General features: G+C 45.5%; 1 protein-coding gene across 1 annotated transcript; it reads left to right on the top strand.

The window, feature by feature from the left end:
• Positions 1 to 936: 936 nt before the first annotated feature.
• Positions 937 to 20,379, top strand: PSMD11 (proteasome 26S subunit, non-ATPase 11). Its single transcript, XM_084301288.1, has 14 exons — positions 937 to 1,075; positions 2,770 to 2,871; positions 8,035 to 8,159; positions 11,028 to 11,099; positions 11,451 to 11,508; positions 13,401 to 13,595; positions 14,240 to 14,384; positions 14,641 to 14,701; positions 16,280 to 16,342; positions 16,951 to 17,076; positions 17,657 to 17,692; positions 18,813 to 18,864; positions 19,847 to 19,989; positions 20,120 to 20,379. Exons 1-13 carry the CDS (start codon positions 985 to 987, stop codon positions 19,987 to 19,989), a joined length of 1,269 nt encoding a protein of 422 aa, XP_084157414.1. The 5' UTR covers positions 937 to 984; the 3' UTR covers positions 20,120 to 20,379.
• Positions 20,380 to 22,551: the final 2,172 nt, after the last annotated feature.

The raw sequence follows: 22,551 nt of genomic DNA, 5'->3' as shown, positions 1-22,551 counted from the left end.
CGTGGGTTGCACAAGGACAAAGGGATTTTTTTCAAAGGATGAGCAAACGGATGGGTCTGTGGCTAGATGGATGCAGACAGGTTTGGGATGCCCTGTGCTCTTGGCCATGGGATGAGATCCCAGAGTTTTGGTGGACTTGTGGCATCCCCTGGAACACTGCTGGAGACATCAAGCAGCGGATGATCAATCAGCATGGGGTTTCCTCTCTTATGGACTATAGGTTATGAGTTATGGATTATGAGTTATAGGTTATGCGTTATAGGTTGCGAGTTGTGGATTATGAGTTATGGGTTATAGGTTATGAGTTATGGATAATCAGTAATAGGTTACTGGTTATAGGTTATGAGTTGTGGGTTTTAAGTTATGGTTTATGGGTTATGAGCTATAGGTTATGGGTTCAACCCCATTCTGGGGGTTACAATACAGCAATCCCAGGCTCATTTCACTCCACACCACTCCTGGGTGCTCCCTGGGTCCCCAGAAGGGCTGTGGTGTGGGGGCTGCCTGTGGTGGGGGTCACTGTCCCTGGGGGCTCTGTGGGCACCAGGCACTGCACCCCAGCAAAGAGCCCCTCCCCAGCTGTCCTGCAGCCCCCTGCAGGCCCTGACAGCCCCCTGGGAGCTCTCCCCGGGGCCTTCCCCTCCCCAGGCCGAACCCCCCCAGCTCTCAGCCTGGCCCCACAGCGGAGCTGCCCCAGCCCCTGAGCCCCTGAGCCCCTGAGCCTCTAAACCCTGAACTTCTGAGCCTCGAACCTCTGAGCCCCGAACCTCTGAGCCCCTGTGCCCTGCAGCCTCTGACCCCTGAACCTCTGACCCCTGACCCCTGACCCCCCGACCCCCCGACCTCTCCAGCCCCCCGCCCCCTCCCTCCCAGGACTACAACTCCCATCATGCCACGGGGGCGGGAAAGGGGCGGGGGGAGGGGCGTGCCCGCGGGGCGGCCGTTTCCGGGCCCGGCGGCGAGGCGCAGTGAGGGAGCCGTAAGATGGCGGCGGCGGCGGTGCTGGAGTTCCAGCGCGCTCAGTCCCTGCTCTCCACCGACCGCGAGGCCTCCATCGGCATCCTGCACTCCATAGGTGAGGCCGTCGCCCGCCGCCGCCTCCTTCCGCCGGCCCCGGCCGCCCTCCTCCGCTCTCCGCCGCCCGCTGCCGCCGCCTGCTGACTCACCGTGCGGCGCCAGGCCCGGACCCGGCCGCCCCCCCCCCCCCTCCCCGCTGCCCGGAGCCCCCCCCGGGCACGGCGGGAGGAGCGGCGGAGGGGGGGGGGCGGCCGGCCCCGGGGTGCCACCTGTGGAGCCGGCGGGCGGCGAGGGCCGGGGGGGGTGAGGAGGCCCCCCCGGGGTGCCGCTGCCCGTCGGGTTCGGGGTCGGGGAGCCCCGCCGGGGGCCGTCGGTGCCGTCAGGGCTGTGGGAGCGGCGCCTGTAAACGGGGAAAGTTCGGGGGGGGCTGGGGCCGGGGCTGGGGCTGTGACCCGGCGGGGAGGTGGCCGGGCCGGGCCGGGAGGGCTCGGGGCAGGGAGCGGGGCTGCGAGGCAGCGAGCCCCTGCTTGGTGTGCCTGCTGCCGTCACCTTGCTGCGCCCGGCGAGTGAATGTCTCCTGGTGCCTGTGTTAGACCGTGGCGGTCGGAGCGCTCCGTGCTCGTCCCCGTCGGTGTTTGTGTGGTTAATTAGTAGGTGGCGTGCTCAGGGCTGTGGCGTGCCTGCAACTTTCTGTCCGGCCGGGCACAGTGGGAAGAGCTCGTGGTGCCTGTGGCTGTGAGTCGGAGCTGTCCAGAGAGTGCTGCCCCGAGACGGCCCTGCTTGAGAGACATTGCTTTGCGTTTGATGCTGCACGTACTGAGTTCTGGGGATGGAAAGCCGTGGTCCCTGCTCTGGGGCAGTGCAGAGGATTTCAGTTCCCTCTGTAGTGCTAGGTGACAGCCCTGTGGCAGCAAAGACTTTAGCTTTATTTGTTCACGTAGAAGCCGAGGTCGTTCATTTGTGCAGGTGATGCTGGAGGTGAAAGTTTACGCTGCAGCAGATCGCAGAGTAATGTTGTGAGTGAGGTGTATCGTTTTGTGGATAAATTATATGAAACTGATGCTGTGCAAACAGAGGCTTGGTGTTGCTGTATCACAGTTGACCCTTTTGCGTACCTCAGAGCCACAGTTACTCACGTTGGTACACAGCGTTGTTCGGTTTATCAGGATTTCGTGTGGGAGGGAACATTGACTCTTGCAGTGGGTGTTAAAAGCAGCGATGGTAGCACCTCCTTGCTACTGAGCAAAGAGGGCATATGCACTCCGTGGATCCAAAATTGTTGTTGTGCCGCGTTTTGAGCAAGGGATCCTCGCAACTTGACGCACGAAGCGGCAGCATCGTAAATCCCGATACCAGAATACCCAGTTGGAAATCCTATAAATTTCTTTTATTTAGTTTTGTGGCTCCAGTGGGAAGAAAGTCTGTTGTGTGGTGGTGTTCTTTTGAAATGAAACTTCAACAGCTGGACGAGCTTAGTGAGACTACTTCAAAACTTAGACAATATTCAAATTGGAGAAAGCAGTCATATCTATCAGCTGGACTAATGTCTTCGTGAAGTATAGATCAACTGCTGCTTGTAAGCGCTGCATGTAAGCTTTCACGTAATCTGCTTTCCAGATCTTGTAGCCCAGGCTGAATTTGCTGTTGCCTGTTATAACAGTTACTTTCTTGGTGCCTTTCCAAGAGAAGGCTGGCAATGATTATCTTCTAACTGAAACAGCGTTAAAGGTAACTTTTCTGCTTTTTTTCTAGTGAAACGTGATGTCCAGGAAAATGATGAAGAAGCGGTGCAAGTCAAAGAGCAGAGCATCCTGGAACTGGGATCGCTGTTGGCCAAGACTGGACAGGCAGAAGGTGAGCCTGAAATAAGTAACTGAGGTATCGGGTGAGAGGTACGTATGTGGAAACGAACGCAGTCCATGCAGGTAATGGGATAGAAGTAAAAGCAAATTTAGGCAGGAGATGTTATGTGTGGTGAGAGGACAGAAACTTAGTAGATAAACAGCATAAAATATTAATCTCATGCTTCAAGGCCCAGTGTTCCAAAAGATTGCTGATACATTGGAAAGTTTAGTTTATGACCTTTTGGCATGAGGCAGCTTAAGTATCTAAAGTTTTGTTCCGTTGTCATGTATGCAGCGAGAAGTTTCTCTGGATTTGTTTTTAAACATCTCAGATCCTTGTTTCAAATTGGAAATACTATCCAAAAAACTCCTTTCTCAGCAGCAGCTTCTTTCTCGATTGATTTATTTGCTGAAACATTACATCAGAAAATGCTTGGCCAGCTCTGCACAAGAGCAAGACTTGACAGTCATCCTGTTGTGACCGTGTGAAAGGACAGAAATGGAGAAAAGTTCTCTGTTCAGTGATTTTTGAGTAAGACCTCTTCGTGTCTTCTGTGTCCTGGAAAGCTTAAGGCGGTGTCTGTGCTACTTGGTATTCAGTGGTGTTATTTTTTTCTTTTGCTGAGGAATGGTCTTCCCTTTCTGGAGCATCTTTCACCTTGAGTGTTTCAGGAGCTGATACACCATATCTGTATAAAGAGCGTTCTGTCTACAGCAAACAGTTGGCCATGGTATAGCCCTGCACTGTTCTAAGTATGCCTGACAATAAATCAGAACTTGAAGTGAAGCATGCATGCTTTTAACAAACTGAAACTGGTTAGGGAAAATGGGCCAGCAGAACCTTTAACCAAACTGAAATTCAGCTGGGACGCCAAACCTAGTGTTGGAGTAGTTCACAGAAAGCAGTATAAGGTCTTGGATATCAGCTGGTCAAAGATTGCAGCTTTGTGTTTGTTCTGAAACTCATGCTGTGTGCTACTCTCCAGTCTTTGTAAACGTGTATTTTGACTTGGTCATTTAGCTGGTCAACCCATGCCTGTATGTGTTGGAGCCTTCTGGACACTGATCCTGTGTGATTTGCAATTGAACAGCGCTTGGGACAACGTAGCTGACTTGTGCTTAGAGCTGGAAGCAAAGGTGCTGTGTGTCTCACCTGGCTGTAGCTGTCCGCGTCTGATTTCCTAGTTTGGGCTGTCTGCTGTCTGTACAGTCAGTGGAGGAGAGAGAGGCTGTTCCAGCACATGATTAACCTCATCCTGCAGTAAGAACGTAGAATGGGAGAAATGCTGTAGAAGTGCCCATTCCTCTCACTGGATAGTACAGGACCTCGGGTTGCTCAGCTCGGGTGCAGGTGTCCATGCTGTACAGGCGTCCTGTGCACTCTGATGGTTGCTTCTGTAAAGGTAACAAGGTGTTGAGGCACGGCTCTGTTCCTACTCCAAGGGAGGAAATCACCAAAAGAGCGTTTCCAGGTAAAAGATCTGATGTGCTGCTGGTTTGCGGAAGCCTGAGAAAAGTTCTCTTAGGTGCCTGATGGCCTCCTTCAGGCCGGATTTGGGATATTTTTGAGTTGAAGTTTGAGTTTTACAGAAGTATGAAGAACTTCATTCCATCCTTAGGGGATGGATAGCTAAAAGATTTCTAAGGGGAAGGCTAAATAATTGAAAGTGACAATGTTAATCAAAACCTTTTTTATTTTTTCAGAAGGAAATGGAGTTGGCACCATTAAGAAGCCAGTTGTGTATACGTAGATCAGTGTGAGATCACCATGTGTGCTTTCTGGAGTTTTGTAAAGCTGAGGGACAAAGAAAAGGGGGTGGTACAACAGTGTAGAAGTATGCTAGACCTGTGGGAAAGACACTGGCACCTTCCCTTCCTGTCTGCTTCCTGGGGTGCAGTATGCTGGTAGGAGAGACAGGCAGGCAGGGTCAGCAACACCTTCCCCAGGTACAGCTGTTAGCAAGGATGCTGGCGACAAGCAGGCTCAGATCTTTATGTTGAGCAGGAGTGAATCTGGTGCTGCCTAGCCTAACAAGGACATTTTTGAGAATGCAGTTTCTGGTAGGAATAAATTAGATCTCATTGTGAATCTCGCTGCCTACGTTTTAGTTTTAGCTGGTGGAATTTATTGATGGGTTCTAGATATAGCTCAGTGGCTACTTCCAAGTGATAACCAGGAATTGGACTTGATGATCCTTATGGATCCCTTCCAACTTGTGATATTCTATGAACTTCCAGAGGTGAAAGGCTCTGTGAGTTGCAGCCTGTGGAAAAAAATCAGCAGTTTGGTTGGTAGGGTTAGGAAATTGTAACTGCCCTGCCACTGTCTGGCTGAGAGCGTAAAGCAAATCTGTAGTTTTTAGAGGACTAAAACTCTGGTGAACTACGGCCTTTTCGTTGTTGTTTTTAAAAAAACAACAATTTACGCCCTTTATCTGCTTGATAGATAATGAGGATTCATCTGGAGGATTAATCACTTTTAAACAGGTCTAGATTTTATAGCATTGCTTAAAACTGTGGGATTGGAATAACTCTCAGATCAGGAATTCAGGTGCATGGCATATTAGCTTGTGGAAGCACTTTCTCTGAGGCTGAATATCAAAATTCATTTTCCAGGGCTGCTGCTCATCAATCTCTAGAGCTGTCAATCACACCCCTTTTACTAACTATTGCGTTCATTTAAAAAAAAAAAAAAAGGCACCCTAAAAATAGTTGACAGTTGCATTGATGGGAAAGAGAAATTTCAGTGGGAACTTTCAGCTTGCATGCCTGAACGTGGTCTGCAAAATGTATGGCTTTCCTAGCTGTTGACTTAGAATCTGTTGTCTAGTGAATTCCCAAGCAGCTGTTGAGCAAGTCAATAGGAAGGTAGGTACTGCAGTGTATTTCATGTGGTTTGCCTTTCTTTTCTTCTGAAGTTCCTTTCCTTTGCAAAAGCGTGTTCAGCACTAAAACAAACATAGTTCCATTGGTCCTGAGAAGCTGGTGTAAGGCAGCAGTGCGCAGTGTGGGGAGCGGTGCCTCGCGTTAGCTGAGAGTTGATGGACCTTGGAGGGAGCCTGGCTGCTGTGATGAGGAAGACTGAAAAGTTCTTAGTTCTGGAGCTAGCAGATAAGGACGCAGTATTGTGACCGGTTCAGTGCTGTGTTTTTCAGTGCTCGTGTTAGTTGCACTGGGGAAGAACACAAGAACCTGCTCCTAGGCAACTCCAGCTCTGGTGCTGCTCCTCTCCCAAGCCCCGCAGGCTGATCAGGAGCCCACCTCTCCCAGCTCACAGCAAGAGAAGGGATGTTTGGGAGTAGCTTGATGTATTTAATGTGCTATGACATTGGGAGATGCTGCCTGTTGCTGTCATGGCAGTTTGTTCACTGTTAGGTGAAACAGTTGGTGAAGAACATTTAACTTTTCTTTAACTTAAAATGATTAGGGTTTACACATCTGAGTGGTATTGCAGGTTGAATGGTTTGCAGTGTAACGTGTGTCCTCAGGGTGGTTAAAATTACAGCCTGTCATGGGGCAGTAGGTAGAGTGCTCATTGTTGAATAAAAGCTGAGTGCTGATTAAAACTATCTGTCAGTTGGGCTTAATCTTACTGAAGTAGCAGCACCTTGGTTCTAGAAAAACCTGCCCATTTATTTTTAAACATAGAGAAAGTAAAAATTTTTTATGAAATCTTAGATGTGGCAGTCAGTGTTTTTTATTGTTTGCTTGTTTTACAAAAAGTGAGTGATTCATTATAGAAAGGGTCACGATTTCTTATACTGCTGTTTGGAAAATAAGGCTCCTGTGAGAATTGGTGCAGGAATTATAAGTTTCATTTGTTTTAAAACTGCACTTCCAGGTGTGTAAAAATGTCAGTACATCCCCATGAGCAACTGGGATGGAACACTGAGTTCCATCTCTTAACAGGGTAAGAAATGCAATTTTATTAGGTTTGATTAAACTTTTAAATAGTTCGGGGAAAAAACAAAACAAAACAAAACATTAGGCTATAAGAACATCTCAGTAATTCTTTTTCATTAATGCTAAGTGAAATATGAACACCTTGTTTTCAGCTGTTTTTATTAGAATCTTTCAAAACCGAAATTCTGTTGAGGTTCCTCTAATGGCCTAGTTGAAGTAAAATTATGCTAGTCTAGTTTTGATTCTGATACCAATTTGGTATAGGGTATATTGAGGGTTTCTGATACATTTATTACGAGTTCTGTTTGTTTGTTTTGCTATGAAATCTTGTAAAGAATCAGTCTTGATGTCTGGGTGAGACTTGAAATTATAGGCTGTGATTCCAGCACACAGCCCCACAACTTCGTGAGTCAGCACTGAACCATGCACTGGCACGGTGCTGCGCTGCTGCAAGTGTCATCTTCCATGTAAATGTAAATAGTCATCAGTCTGACCTGTCACGACGGGCCGCGTGGTGTTTATCACAGGAGGAGACTTCTGGCTTGCACTGTGCAATTCCGACATGTAACTCCCTTCTGCTTTGCGGAGTGCTGGGTCCTGAAACTGCTGTGAAACTGCCTGCCGCTTCCCTTTGCACTCTAGGAATGATGTTTTCAGTGTATTTCACCATAAAGAAAGACTTTTCCTTTCTTAGCTTGAGACTAGCTCTGTAAGTATATGCTGGACTGGAGACTAGGTTAGGTTAACAGAAACCTAGTTAAGCCAGCTGAGATCTAATTAGGTAATGTGGGTAGTCAAAGTGTTAAATGTCCTTTTTTCAGCAGTGGAGTGTATCTGACTTGCTAGGGTTCTCTAAGTATGGTAGAGGAAAACTTCAAACTGTGAGTCAATAAAAACATACTTAAACTATAAACTCCATTGCCCATTTTATAGAAAAATCTCAAAGCATTTAACAGGCGCTTACATTTTTAAAGTGTGCCTGAGGCACCTACAAATGGTGTTATAATTGGGCGAACTGAAGTAACGGGAAACGTATGCTGTGTGGGTAAGACCAGAACCCAGCGGTCACCCTTGCCAGTCCCCTTGTTTACTGCGGGGCATTCTTTCAGGTGACGTTTATCGCTCTTTTCCTGTAAGTGATGTTGAGAGACTGCTATAAAGCTCTTGGTATAATAAGTACTGCTGTGTATAGGCATGTCAAGTGCTCCGACTGCAGTGTAACTTTTGGTTCTGTGGTTGTATTTCATGACATGTTTTTTCCTGTTCGCAGAGCTGGGAGGACTTCTGAAGTATGTCCGACCCTTCTTGAACTCCATCAGCAAAGCAAAGGCAGCCCGCCTAGTCCGATCCCTGCTCGATTTGTTCCTTGATATGGAGGCAGCAACGGGACAGGAGGTGAGATTTAAATTTCAGCAATAATCTGTTCATCAAAAGCCTTCAGCATCATTACCTGACCTACTTTATTTCACACTGAAGAATTATTCATGTCAGGAAACGTTCATTGAATGCATTTGGATATATTCTATTAATAAAACATCAGATAATTCAGTTCACTCATAACCGTGCTTGTCTGCAAGCCTCGTCTTGGTGGTGGGGTCTAGGAGTAACTCTCACCCTGAGAAATTTTCAAAAATTTGTGTTGTTTTTATTAGGTGTAAACCTAATTTCAGCACTAGTAATATTCTGTAATGTGATTAGTGTTCGGGATGTGAGAGGTGAGATGTGCTATACAGGTCCCAGGGAGCTCAGTCTAGTGGAAAACTGGGGCAGTGTGTGATGGCACAGAGCTAGAGAAGTGAGCGTTCAAAGTCTGTTCATGAGTAGGTGGGATTGGAAAATTGCATTACTTAGCGTCTTTCAGCTGGAGACATGAAGTTGCATTGTATGGGGACACAACGTGGTGGTTGTTTCATTCTACAGAGAGCTTTTGAGGTGTAGGAGTTACTCCTGAAGTGGAAGTGGAAAGCCTTTTGGAGTGACCAAGCATAAGCTACTTCCAGTGAATGAACTTTTCTCCTAGGAAACCCGTGGAGTGTAAACTAGGCCACAGTTAGGATTTACTCCATTCTGTTTAGTTCCCTGGAATTTGGTTATTTCTTTTCTGTTGTCCATGTGACTTGTTGGTTGGAGGGAATAGGAGAAGGACAGGAGCGATGTGTAAATGAGGAGGGGCCACTTACAAGTGGTGTTAACCTGCAGTACTATAGGCTGTACCGTGGCTGACCCACCAGAGCAGGTAGATGGAAAGGGAGCTAGAAAGGAGGTGAGCAGTGTGTTAAGAACACAGCCCACACACCACTGTGCATGCAGTGACTGATGGGTTACAGTCTTGAAGAGGATATGTCACATTAAGAGGTAGATGGCATTCTTCTAACCATGTTGTCACAGAAGTATCATCCTGGAGTTCAGGTAACACAGCAAACGTTCTTCATAAGCTGCTCAGTTCTTTTGGCTTGCTTCCCCCTTAAGGGGAAGCAGTGTAGGATGTGCAGGTAAGGAGGGAACCCATTAATGGCTTGGGGAAAAATGAGTGGCTTCAGACTTCTTTCTGAAGATAATTTGAGGTAAATGATATTTGAATGCAGTCCCAAAAGGTGGCATTTTATGAGAGGAGAAGAACTTGGAGTCATAAAGTTGGAGACAGCTGTCCAAAACAGTCCCTTTCACACACATTCAGAAGCCAAACCCAAAACCTTAAGGAATTGTAACACCAAACCTGTGAGATTCTTGTTGTGGTACTCCTGAATATGTTTAATACCTTAGAAATGTTCGGAGGGATATTTGCTTCCCCAGTGTAAAGCATGTTAAGAAGACTCCCAAGAGTCCAGTAAAGCAATGAAATTAGAGACTTCTACTCCTAATGCTCAAGCTATCACTGTGCAATAAATTGCAATTTCATAATGGCTTTTCATAAGCTGTCCTCATTTAATAAGAAGTGATGAGGAGCTGACAAGTCCTGCAGTGTAGTACAGCTACAGAGCTGCTCCAGAAAGAACTGTGATCCAGAGACTTTGGAAAAAGGCATTTCTGAACCTAGCACTGCAATATTAATTGTTATGTATAACAACCCAGTACTACATTGGCACCCTCTTCTAGTTAGGGCAGAAAGAAACTGCTTTATCCATTGCAGGAATTTCATCAATCTTAAAAAAGAAGAAGCCAGTAGGTCGCTTTGAAGCAATAGATGACATCCAGTGTCACTTACTGACTGATTCCTGGTACCTAACTTGTTTATAAACAGTGGAGACCAGGCATCTCTGCTGCTTTATACTACTGAAGGACACCCATGGTCTGACATATTTAAGCCCTAAAACGCATATACTTCATTTTCCTCTTTATTTGTAGAGCAATTGAAAATACAGTTCTCTTTGTTGCCAAATGAAATAGTGCAAACAACTGGAAGAGACCTCAAAGCCTTTTAGACTATTCCTTGCTTAAGGAAGAATCAGTTCTCATGTACCCAGATGTTGTTTCAAACAAACCCCCAGATGTTTAAGAAATACTCCCAGGATTTCAGCAGCAATTCTAACTGGTGCAACTTGGGAAGCCAAATCTGTATTTTCATATTCCAGTGTGGGAGGGTTGTCCCTGGTGGTCAGAAAAAAATTACTGGAAGGTGAAATGCATTAGAAAAGCCATGAAAGAAGATGGTCTGCTTTTTGTTTGTTTGTTACAATTAAAGCTTAGACTGAACCTTTGTTTGCCTTCTGAATTTTACTTTCTCTTGCAGTACTGTTGTAAGTTGTGTAATACAGTGAACAGAATTGCAAGGTGAAGGAAGTTAGTCTAGCAAGTAGAATATGAAAATATTTAAAGTAAACTCTAGCTATTCTACCTCATTGTGTGTAACATTTCTGAGAGTTTAAATTCTGCTGCTAACACAATGCGGCCTGAGGCTGAAGAATATTGTGTGTGGTAACCAGCGAGTACTTGTTTAATAGAGGAGCTTAGCGTTGTGCTACTACTACACCTTACGTGGGTAATACTGAAGGCATGGTTCATTGAGACACTTGGGGTAGGCATTAATGATGAAGGCTGTTACCTAATCTCCAGGTTCATTTTAAAATAAAGCTATTTTGAGATTCAGCAATGCTGCTCTTGAGGCTGGATGATTGACTTCCTTACTTACTTCCTTAACCTATGTTGTGGAGATTTAGGCTGTGTTGTATTTTTGTGTTACTTTGTAGGAAATGATTGAACCATACTGCTGTTTTAAAGAGGGGCAGCAGAAGGCTTTACAAATTTCTTTCTGCTCCCTTTAAGGTTGACCTGTGTTTAGAGTGTATTGAATGGGCCAAATCAGAGAAGAGGACTTTTCTACGCCAGGCTCTGGAGGTATGTTACATTGTGTTTTCCAGACGTGTATAATAGCATTTTCCCTTTATCAGATTTAATAACAGTAAAAGAGAAATTCTAGTGTGTTGTCCAGATATTTGTATGTGCCGTAGAAGGCCAGTGACTCTTGCTAGTTACTCTTCTTGATATTTGAGTAGACAGACCCACTGTATTTAGTTCTACCATTTGGACAACTGGCTAGATCTTGCAGAATTGGATCATGTGATGTAGTGAATACAACCTAAGCTAGTGAATTTTGTGCAGATAAGAATATAAAGCTTAATTTTACCAAATAAACCTGTACTACCTTTCTCTGGCTTTCCTCACAGCAGTTCCTTTTCTGTTCTCCAGGCGAGGCTTGTCTCTCTGTACTTCGATACCAAGAGGTACCAAGAAGCACTGCAGCTAGGTGAGTCTCCCACTAGGTGGCAGTGGTAGTTCTCTGCTTTGAAATTAGTCTAGAGGCTGTCAAGGGAAAGGACCAATTACGTCATGTTCTTTGATAAGTTTTGTAGGAATCAGGTATTAATTTCCTCAGTGCTGTACCAGGTCTGCCATTTTTTACTATAGTGTGGCAATAAAAGCTTCTAGAGACCTCTTCATTCACATCATGTGTTCATTTCAAATAATTCTGAAAGCAAAGGGGAATTGTATCCAGTTGAAGCCATCAGGTTTGTCTCCTTCTGTAACACATGTAGTATAGTGCTGTGGTCAGAAAATGGCTTTCTTTGGCTCACTCAAAAGCTGCCTCAGTAAAAATAGTAGTAATGCCAGGAAATGGCAAACCTCTGAGGATGCAATTACACAAGCTCTTGTGAAGTAGTGTAAAGGCTTTAAGAATTTGCTTCTACACCACCTGAGATATGGTAATTAACCATGTGAACTCTCCTGCTCTGCTGCAAAGCAGAGTAAAGCAGGTCATCTTACACAGCCCAACTCCCTTTGGTGCTTTACAAATGCTCATTCTGCAAATGACTGCAGTGATGGGAGAAGAGGTTTAAGCTGGCTAAAGGGTATTTGTACAGAGCGCTCTACCAGCTCAGTGTGTGGGTATGAGCAGGGATGAGAGATGACTGCACTGACGTGAAAGAAGTGCTCACCTGGGCAGTGGTGATGCTTCGCCGGGGACCCATAAGTTCTTAAGCAGCGTGGCAGCAAGAGCATGTGTCATGTCCAGAGTCACCTGGGTGGCTTGTGTCCGAGCAGAATATAAAGCTATCATAAGTGCTCTGATACATGGAATTCAATATCAAGTTAGAATTAGTTTGCGTGCAGATGTGTAATGACCTCAGGTTTAAGCTCATTAGAGTTCCCACACCAAAGCTATGCTTAATTAACTTAATCACTTGAGTGATGGTGGTACAGCTTATGGAGTTGAGAAGGCCTTTATGTATAGGGCATCCTCTCTGAACACTCTATCAAGATACCAGTGTTTTGGGCTAGCATTGCTTTGTGGCTGGCCAAGAAGACACGATTATGTCTGCAGCAGAGGGGAGTAGACGCAAGAAAGAGCATTTCTACATTGCATTTCTAGAGAGGCACTGTTCTTTTCCAACTTGCTGTATGGTTTAAGCTATGTTTTTCAGCTTGTAAGTGCAGCAAATGAGGATAAAGTTCATGTCTGCTTGCCCTAAATTGGCTCTTTGGTTTGTAGGGGGAGAAGAAAGGGGGAAACTTTCCTCTAAGGTTGGTTCTTGCTGTCCTCACAAGGCTTTAATGTGATAGTTTATCTAGGTGTTTCTTAGGCTACCCGTTCCTACCTCCTTAATTTGATCTGTAGCTGTTTTGTGCTTAAAACATTCCTTCCTTATCCCGTATTTTTAGGATTTGCTTGAAAATCCCCAGGTCACCCTAGGGGAATGATGCAGGAACGGGCAGTACTTCTGGTTTGATTGGAGCTCTGAATGTGAGTGGTAAATGATACTGTCACCTGGGGAAGGTGTAACAGTGTGACAATTTGAATTACACAACACATCCTTGACTTTCTGTTGAGTGTCTGCTGCCGGTGATAAGGTGACAGAGGCACCCGTCCACATACACAGCTATTCTCACTGCCTTCCTCTACCTCTAGCACAGAACTGGTTCATTCTTCTCCAACTCTGGATTGATGCTCAACTGCTATTATTTCCTTTCCTTTGTTTCTTCTTGGAAGAACAGGTTGTGTAAGCTTAACCTGCCTTCCTCAACGCCAGTACTGCCTATGGGGGAGGAAGGGTGTCATCTGGAGGGAGCTGGTTTGTGTAGTCACTGGTAACAGATGTGGAACAACTTACAAAGGTTCTTGTTCTTCCCCACTGCTAGGCTCCCAGCTTCTTCGGGAATTGAAAAAGATGGATGACAAAGCATTGCTGGTAGAAGTGCAGCTGTTAGAAAGCAAGACTTACCATGCCCTGAGCAATCTGCCAAAAGCAAGAGCAGCTTTAACCTCTGCACGGACTACAGCCAACGCAATCTACTGTCCACCTAAACTGCAAGCAGCATTAGACATGCAGTCAGGTAAAGCCCTTCAGGAGAAGGGGAGAGTCTGGGACTTGTCATGAAGGAACAGTTGACTGATACTTGCTCTTTCCTGAGTGAATCATAGAATGGGACCTCAAGATACTCGGTAGTCTGCCCAGCTGCCTCAAGGCAGGGTTAGCTATAATCACATTATTCCTGACATATGTTTATTCATCCTGTTCTTGAAAGCTTCCAGTGGTGGAGGGTCCATAAATGCCTTAGGCAGTACAGCATTACACCTTGTTAATGTAAGTGTAACATTATTCCTGGTCACATTTGTAGGCACTTACCTGAAGTGCCCCAGACTTGTCTGTTGTAACTAAAACTCCATTTTCTATCAACAATGTCTGGAAAATCAGATAAACAATGGGGGCAAGTGAAAGTCCCAACGGAAACAATAAGGGATGTTGACCATATTTAGCTACATCCACGACTTTGGTGGTTCTTTTTGGGTTCGCTGCCCACTGTCCTCAAGAGAGGACATGGATGTTCCTACAGAAATGAGATAAATGGCAGCACAGAAGGGAAAGATTCCTTTTCCTGAAGTGCCAGATGAAGTACTGGGCAAGCAAATCATTCTGTCTTCTTCCAGTTACGTTTAGAATTAACCCTGATGCTTGCCTGTTTGTTCCTCTCAACAGGTATTATCCACGCAGCAGAAGAGAAGGACTGGAAAACAGCCTATTCGTATTTTTATGAGGCGTTTGAGGGATATGATTCAATTGACAACCCAAAAGCCATCACTGCACTGAAATACATGTTGCTGTGCAAAATTATGCTTAACATGTACGTGGCAAATGGTTCTGCAAAGAATGCTTCCTACATTTAAATGGGAAAGGCTTTTTGTATATAAGACTATGGTAATGACAGAACTAAATCAGACAGACTCTGCTGTTTGTCTTTGTTTATGATCTGTTCACTGGTCTGATATAACATTATTTGAGCTTTAGTAACTTGTTATGAATTAGAAACTTGGCGCATGGAAATTTAAGCTGGCCATGTTGTTGAATAGATACTCTCTTCCCTTTCTTCCCCTCTCTAGCCCAGAAGATGTGCAGGCATTAGTGAGTGGAAAGCTTGCTCTGCGGTATGCGGGAAGACAGGTAGAGAAACTTAATCCTTTCTATCTTCCTATTATCTCTGAGAATATTGTGTTACTGTGTAAGATCTTTTCATACCAAAATATCCTACACTTCTGAGTATCCTGAATAAGATCCAGAACTGAATAAATTATCATAAATCAATTGACTTCAAAAGGAACACAGTGATTTTTACCACCTGAAAATCTGACCCTCTCACTTCATTTTCTCTGTTTTTCTCATCCCTGTTTTCTTCGTGAACTTCTAAATGCCTGGTGATGTACGGTACTCACCTGAACCCTCATCAGCTGCTGCAGCCATGAATCTGATGCATTTAAATACAAGTTGTTCATTGGTTTTACTTGTGTTGTAGCAAGTCAAAACAATCCATTCACAGCAGTGAGGCTGAGAAGCTTGAGACCTAGATGACTGTAAGGTGGAAGGCAGGCAGCTGGGGAGTTGTTAAATCAACTGTTTATTCTAATGTCAACTTGCCAGCCTGTGAATGCCACCCCCGGATTAAATCCAGGGATGCTTATGTTAAGCACAGGGCCAAGAGCCAGGCGTGCCAGGGTCTGATGCCCTCAGTGGCTTTGGTCTGCCAGCTATTTGCTTTGACGCAGGAGCTAATACCCACCTACCTCACAAAGGATTGGGGAAGCTATTTAGTAGAGGAGGATGAGGTCAGTGAGCATAGGTGCATAATAGAAAGGAGTCGGAAGTAGGGATATCCCTGCATTATCCCTGCTGGATCACAGAGGGCAGCTGTGGCCATGCTTCATCCTCTTCTCCCTGGTGACAGCTGAGTTGGAGGTTTCTTTTCAGAGCACCGAGGGCTCTTCTCCATGGAGGAAATTTCAGCTGTTCCCTGCACTGTTCTCTTGAGACAACAGTGACCACAAGCTTGTGCAGCAGCTGTGGAAACTGAGCTTAGGGAGCAGAGGGAAAGTGGACAGACAGCCTTGGGGGCAATTCACTGGGAGAGATGATAACAGAAGCGTGGGCCTCATGTACCGCAGCCACTGGACTGACCTGTTTCTAGTGCGCTTGTGTCTCTCACCACTTAGAAGCTATTGTTCCAGTGGGGTTACTATCCTATTTAATATCAGTATGGTAGTTTGGTTGTGGCTGAGTCTTTTACTTTGTTACAGCAACTGCTGGGTAGACAAGAAAAAGTTTTCCAATGCTGTTGGTGATAGGGGGTTGGTAGCAGAGGCAATGCTGAAGGGGAGAAACACATCTTAAGGGCTGAAAATGGCCCTGTTTGTTAAGCAGGTGTGCAGTTTCCTTAACAATTGTATCAACGTTGCTCCCAACCTGCAACCTGATAGGACCTGCAGCTGGTATTCTCAAACCTTGCAAAACTTGAGTTCTTTGCTGCCATGAAGCTGATTTCATGCTGTGTCCTGCAGCTGTTCTGCAAACTCTCCTTTTTAGCAGCTGTTCTTTTCCTACATGGAAGTAAAACTGACATGGCTTTGTAGCAAAAGGAACATTCCTTTTTGCTTCTTAAGCACGTCCTCGGTATGCTGCACAGTTGACATAATAGCACTGAGAGGGGAATTTGGAAAAATAACCTTCTCTCATTTTCTTTCTTTGCAGACAGAAGCATTAAAATGTGTGGCACAGGCCAGTAAGAACCGGTCGCTGGCAGATTTTGAAAAGGTGAGTCAGGAGAAAGAAAATGCGAAATGGCTAGCCAAAGCATTCAGAAATACCTGAGTGGAAAGTTGTAGGAGCTGCTACTTCCCACAGCAGGAAGCTGTAACAACAAATGTTTGTAGAAAGCAAATACTCAGTAATACTCAACTGGTTTATTTCTTGCAGCATGGGGAGTAGTAGTCTGCTTGAAACTAGATTTTTTTGGTTTTGAAGAGCCAACTCAGAACCGGTTTCCAGTAGTTCTGATGATGTTCACTGGGATGCGCACATTCCTAAAAGTTTTCCTGGGTGTTCAGCAAGAATATTACAAAGAGAAAGGGGGGAATTCCTACGCCAGGGAATAATCCTATCATGCTGATTCCTGAGTGTCAACCAGAGATTTTCTGACTTGCTAAGCTCCAGTGGTGTAAAGATGAAAGATGCTTGCTGCAAGGTGCTTGAAAGACTGTTAGGCTGTGGTGATCTCCTGGCCTTCCAGCTAAGTTACAGGATTAGATTAGCCACTGATACTGTACTGGGCAGGGAGGGGAGGCTATTTTATACTCAGGGGACGTGGAGGACAGGAGGCCTGTCGCTACCTGAGTGATCCGTTTCCACTGTGTCTTCTTCAGGCTCTGACAGACTATAAGGTGGAGCTCAGGGACGACCCCATCATAAACACTCATTTGGCTAAACTCTATGATAACTTATTGGAACAGAACCTGATCAGAGTCATTGAACCCTTCTCCCGAGTACAGGTAAGTGTTTCCAACAAGCAAACCAAAATACTAGCACCTCTGTTCCCTTCTGTTGGCGTGTAACTGGATGAACGACTTGTTTCCATGCAGAATGCTTTTTACTCATTGCTCCTCAGCACATCCACAGCTCAAGGACTCATCAAGTTCAGCTGAAGGATGAGGGGAAAGGTTTGAGGGGAACTTTGGAAACCATATTCCAGAATTGTTGTACTTTCCACCTATTTCATTTATACATGTTGAAATGTGGATGTGCTTTTACCATTGAAGGGAACAGTGTTTGGCTATTAAGGGCTTTTTCAGACTGTGTTAAAGCTGCAGTAATCTTGGAGAAGAAATGAGTTATTTCATGTTTCACAGTGAAGTGGCTCTAGGTGTCTGGCTCATAGCTAGTCAATCTTCACATGCAATCAGATATGAAATCTGAAGGACATGAAGCTGCAAAACAGATAAAAACATTTTAGATTGTAGGTCAGTGCATTTACAGGCCCTTGAACTGTTGTGTAGGTGAGCCCCATACCTCAGTGTTGTGTGTCAAAAGTACAGCTGAAGATTTATTTAACTCTATTAATCTCTCTTATAGATTGAACACATATCCAGCCTTATCAAGCTCTCAAAGGTAAGAACATTACTAGAAATCAGTGACGTGTCTTAATTCCCGTAAGGGAATTGAGGTCAAATGGTGTTTGCCACCAGGAAATAAACACAGGCTATTAAGCCCAACAGGTCAGCTCCATAGCAGTTACCTGCAAATGTCGCTCTTGGGAATTTAATGTGGACAGTTTCCATGGGTTTCATTCCATGTGTTACCATTTACTTTTTATTGGAGACAGATTTTCCTCTGCAGTAGTGATAGCTCATGTCATGATCAGCTCAGTCTTCCCAGTTGAACTGCATTTAATCCTCATGAGCATGCCCAGAGGAATCTGTGTTTAGACCCTTAAGATGTAGGATCCAGCTAATCAGTGATAGAAATTTCATTAGGGATGCGTATGTCACACTGCTCATTGCAATAACTGCTTTAAAGACAACCCCAGCCAGCTTAAATCTTAGGAAAATCCACTGTAGTCTCCAGCCAGTTGCATCCCAAACTGCTTTTGTCCTGTAGTATGACCTTTAAGATCAGAGATCTTAACTGTCCTGAGCTCCAGCCTTCCAGCTTGTTCCATCAGCTGTCTTCCTTTTTCACCCATGCAGGTCTTTTCTGGTCTAGCCCTTGGTGCTCAGTGCATGCTTAGTAATGAGAGTAAAAGCTGGACCGCAGCTGGTTCTTAACTACAGCTGTGTGTCCCCCGTCCAAAGAGTGCAAGAGGAAGAGCCATCTCCTGTGGGGCTGTGCCTTGCTCTGAGCAGGAGATTGTCTCAGTACTGAATGGCTTAGCTGAAGCTTGGCCAATGCTTGACTAAAGATTTGCTGAACCAAGCTAGAATGCTCCTAATGGTAATGCCTGTATGAAGACAGATGGCACCATCTTTAGTGGAACAAAAGGGCAAGACATCTTGGTGCTCTCACCATTAAAAGCTACTGCTTAATTTCCTATGTCATCTAAAGCATATGGTAGTACCAAAGCAGTGTGCAAGGAGAGATTTGTCCTGACATCATGTTCCCTGGTAAAATACCTGCTTTCAAATAGTGCTTGTATCTTCCCAGGGATGTTGAGTGTGGACTGGTATAAATCATATTTCTTTATATAGTTCTATGAGATTTCCATTATTTATTTTTTTTGCTTCAATTTCAGGCTGATGTAGAAAGGAAACTGTCACAAATGATCTTGGACAAGAAATTCCATGGTGAGTCTGCATTCAGTCTTGACTGCCCTGCCACCCATGGCCAGGTCATGTACTAAAGCTTTGGGTAGTCTCCTCTTCATCACCGTGCCTTTGAACTTGTTGGAGTGCTCTGCTCTGCTTCTGACAGCAGGCATGCAAGTTAACAGGCATTGGGAAGAGTACATACCGGTGGATTCTCTGTTACTCTGTTGTCATTAAGGTTATTCTATTGCTCCTTTCTTCTGTCTTGATTAATCCTGAGGGTTAATTTCTCACAAATCAGAAACCACACTTTAGTCCTTGCTTCCCGCAGCTGCATCCAGGGAGAGTTGTGAGATCCACTGGTGGGCTGCGTAGCAAATATGCGTTGTTCTGCCATGGAGCTTACTGGCATACATGTATGTGGTCACCTTTCCCCGCTGATGGTTTGGGTTTGTCTGGGACCACGGGGAGCTGCTTTTCTAATTCACCCTCAGGGAAGAAGCTCTGTTCTTGTTTCTTCCCTGGTGTTGATTTAGAAAGCCCTCGTGCTCTGGCTGAGCAAGATGAATGGGAACTGGCTAAAAGAGGCACATTGCTTAGAGAGAAGCTCAAAAACGGCAGAACTCAGCTGCAGTGTACCCATCTGGCACCTGGAAGTAGTTTAATTGTAAAATGGCTTCTTTGCCTTGCACCAGTGTCTGTTGTGCTGAGGTGTCCTGCAGAGCACAAGGGCCTTGAGGAGGAAGGTAGCAGTTAGGGAGTGTGCAGTCCTGAGCGTCTCCTTGGTGTGATTTTGGGCCCTTCTCTGGGCTGTTTCTTTCTGGGTAAGCAACCACTAATGCAGTCTGGGCAAAATCGGTCAGCTCATCTAACACAGCACATCAGCCCTTCCCAAACCTGGTGCAGCTGACTGAATGTCTGTTGAGTAGATCCCTGAACGCCTGCTGTCTAGAAGATCAGATCTGTCAAACAGTGTGATCCAGCAAGTGTTACAGGGGTAACCGCAGCTTTGTGTCCGCAGGCATCCTTGACCAAGGCGAGGGAGTCCTGATCATCTTTGATGAACCCCCAGTAGACAAAACTTATGAAGCTGCCCTCGAGACTATTCAGAATATGAGTAAAGTAGTGGATTCGCTCTACAACAAAGCCAAGAAGCTAACATAGGTGAGTGGGCGCAGGAGCCAGAGGTCGCAGCTGCTCTGGACCTGCCGCTTCTCCCAGGCCAAGGTGCGTTTGTGTCCTCGAGGCTTGTTTTCTTTCCTCTCGATTGACGTGGCTCTGTTTTCTTTTGCAGAGTTGAATTTGCTAGCTGTCATTTGGAGAGTGTGTGTGACAGGAGAGTGAAACCTTTGGGAAAATGTTAGGAGACTTTTTTCTTTGTTCTACTTTTCGCTCGGAAAGTTTTTAAACTTCCTCATCCGGTGCATCTTGTATTCCATACGATGCGTGTTCCAGTTTCCATGTAATCTTTACTGGCCGAACTTTGTATCTGGGGGGGGAAATATTGTTTAAACAAAGAGGGTATTCTAAATAAAAGGAAAAAGGCTTACACTACCTAAACATGTGCTTTCCACTTCCTGAGGGATGTCAGAGTTAAGCAGGGACAAAGTTTTGTTACCGATAGGTGCCCAAAACAGTTAGTTTCATCTCTCCCTCTACTCTGAAACCCAAGACTTACTGACGGTGTATAAGCAGCCAAGTTTATTCCATTTGTACTGAAGCAAAAAACCCGAAATGTACAGACTGCTGGTTTATTTTTAAATCTTAAATAAGGCCTCAAATCCCCTCAAAAGCAGCTCCACAGTGATTTTCCTGAAGGCTTTCGCACCTGAGGAACCTGCTTCAGAATTGTCATTGTGCTGTGCTGGCCCAGACTGACCTCGTGCAGCCAAAAACTGAGAAGCTGCAGCCACTGTCGAGACCATTAGGCCAGTTTCTAATAAAGGGAACAGCGCAGGTTTCCCCGAGAGGCCTGCATTGCATGCTATTGTTTTAAAATAGACTAGATTTTAAATGTTTTAACTCTTCCCCCCACCTGCATTGGTAGGAAGAACAGGTGAGCAGGCGTTCTCCGAGAACTTGCCTCCCCGCAGAGCCGAGCCCTGGCTGGTGTCTGGCAGGGAGGCGAGCCACTGCTCGGGCGCTGATCGGGCTGGCGATGTTTACCTCTGCTGTGGAGCGTTTCTTTTCAGCATTTGATGTGAGACAGCTTGGCCCTTGTGGAATGACCTAGCGCAGCTCTTGCTGGGGAGCTTCCTTGTTACTGTTCCCAAGTAATATATGTGGGGGGTGGAGCACAGTGTATTCCAGCATGTTTCATTTTATGGTGAGATTACTAGCTAGGTTTTAATGCCATTTGGGCAGTGTAAGCTTCTGCATCTCTGTCCTGCTAATCTTTATTTTTCCTTTCCCCTCTGTCTCCCTTTCCACGTTTTCTTACAAAATTTATATTTTGTAAAAGGATTCTGTTTTATCAGGAAATATTTTGCCTTCACATTGAATCTTAGACTGGCTGATTTTTCTGCTTTCTGTTCACATTTTAATCTCTCCAACATTTTTTTAAACTTTCCATCTCATCCAGTCAGTCACTGTTTGGGTTTTTGGCACCATCAATATCAAATGTACAAACGGTTCTTGCTAACCAACACCAGGTATATCTGATGTTCAGATGAGTTCCAATAAAATAATTTTTTTTTCAAAATCTGTCTCCTGTCTTCAGCTGTTGAGGCAGATGAAGTGTATGTTTGGTGCAATTGCTCTTTTCGCTTAGGGAAGGGTGACTTGCAGCACAAGCTGTGCATCTGTCCAGAGCTTATAAAAGCATCTTCAGTGATTTCTGAGACAGAGTGGGACAGGGGACTGTGCTTTAAGCAGCATCACTGAAGTTTTATAGATTGTTACCTGTGCTTACAAGTTTGAGTTTTACCAAATGACGTGATCTTTTTATTACTGTTGAGGTGAAAAATCAATTACACGTGACCTCTTACACCTTGAAAATGCTCTGATGCTGTATTATTGGAGAGAGTCAAACTGTGTGTAACAATGCAGTAGATTCGTGTTAAGGCTAGAGAAGATCTTAAGACTTAGTTGAGCTGATACAAAATCCTACTTCTCACGTGTGAAGCTCGTGCCTCCATCCCTGACGCTGCCTGGTTGAATGGATGCAGGTCTGCATCATCCAGGAAAGAAACCTGGCTTCTACATGAAGGCCTCAAGTGCTGGGAAGAGTTGGCAAACCACGGGGTCAGTTGGTTGGCAGAGGGTTCAGACCCACTTTTCCACTGAAGTGCACGATGCCCCAGTGCTGGTGCCTGCTTTGCTTTCCTTGGGTTGCAGCACAGGCTCTCTCTGCCTTGTCTGGGGCCCTCCCAGCTGCCTGCTGGTGGCTGCGATCAGGCTGCCGTTGCCTCTCTCGGGTGAAGGAAGCTGGGCGTCTTCACTTTCTCCCTGTAAAACGTTTTGGAGCCCTTCTTCAGCTCTCACACTTGAGCCGGGGTGCTGGCATGCTGCTTACCCCCCAGGGGCTCGCTGTCAGCTGTGGCCTTGGACCGCTCAGTGTCAGGATGTTCCCCCTGGTCCCACAGCTGACATGCCTCGTGCTGCTGCAGGACTGGTGCTCCTAGGCAGGAAAATGCAAAGGACCTAACTCCTGTTGTTGCCTAAGGCGTGGGGGGAATGTGTTCCTGGATTTCTTGGTAGGTGTTTTTTTTGTTTGTTTTTTGTTTT

Source organism: Netta rufina, assembly GCF_964035555.1.
Source record: "Netta rufina genome assembly, chromosome: 24".
Lineage (NCBI taxonomy): Eukaryota > Metazoa > Chordata > Aves > Anseriformes > Anatidae > Netta > Netta rufina.
Note: the sequence above shows the minus strand (reverse complement) of the source record. Positions and strands in the feature narration are given on the sequence as shown.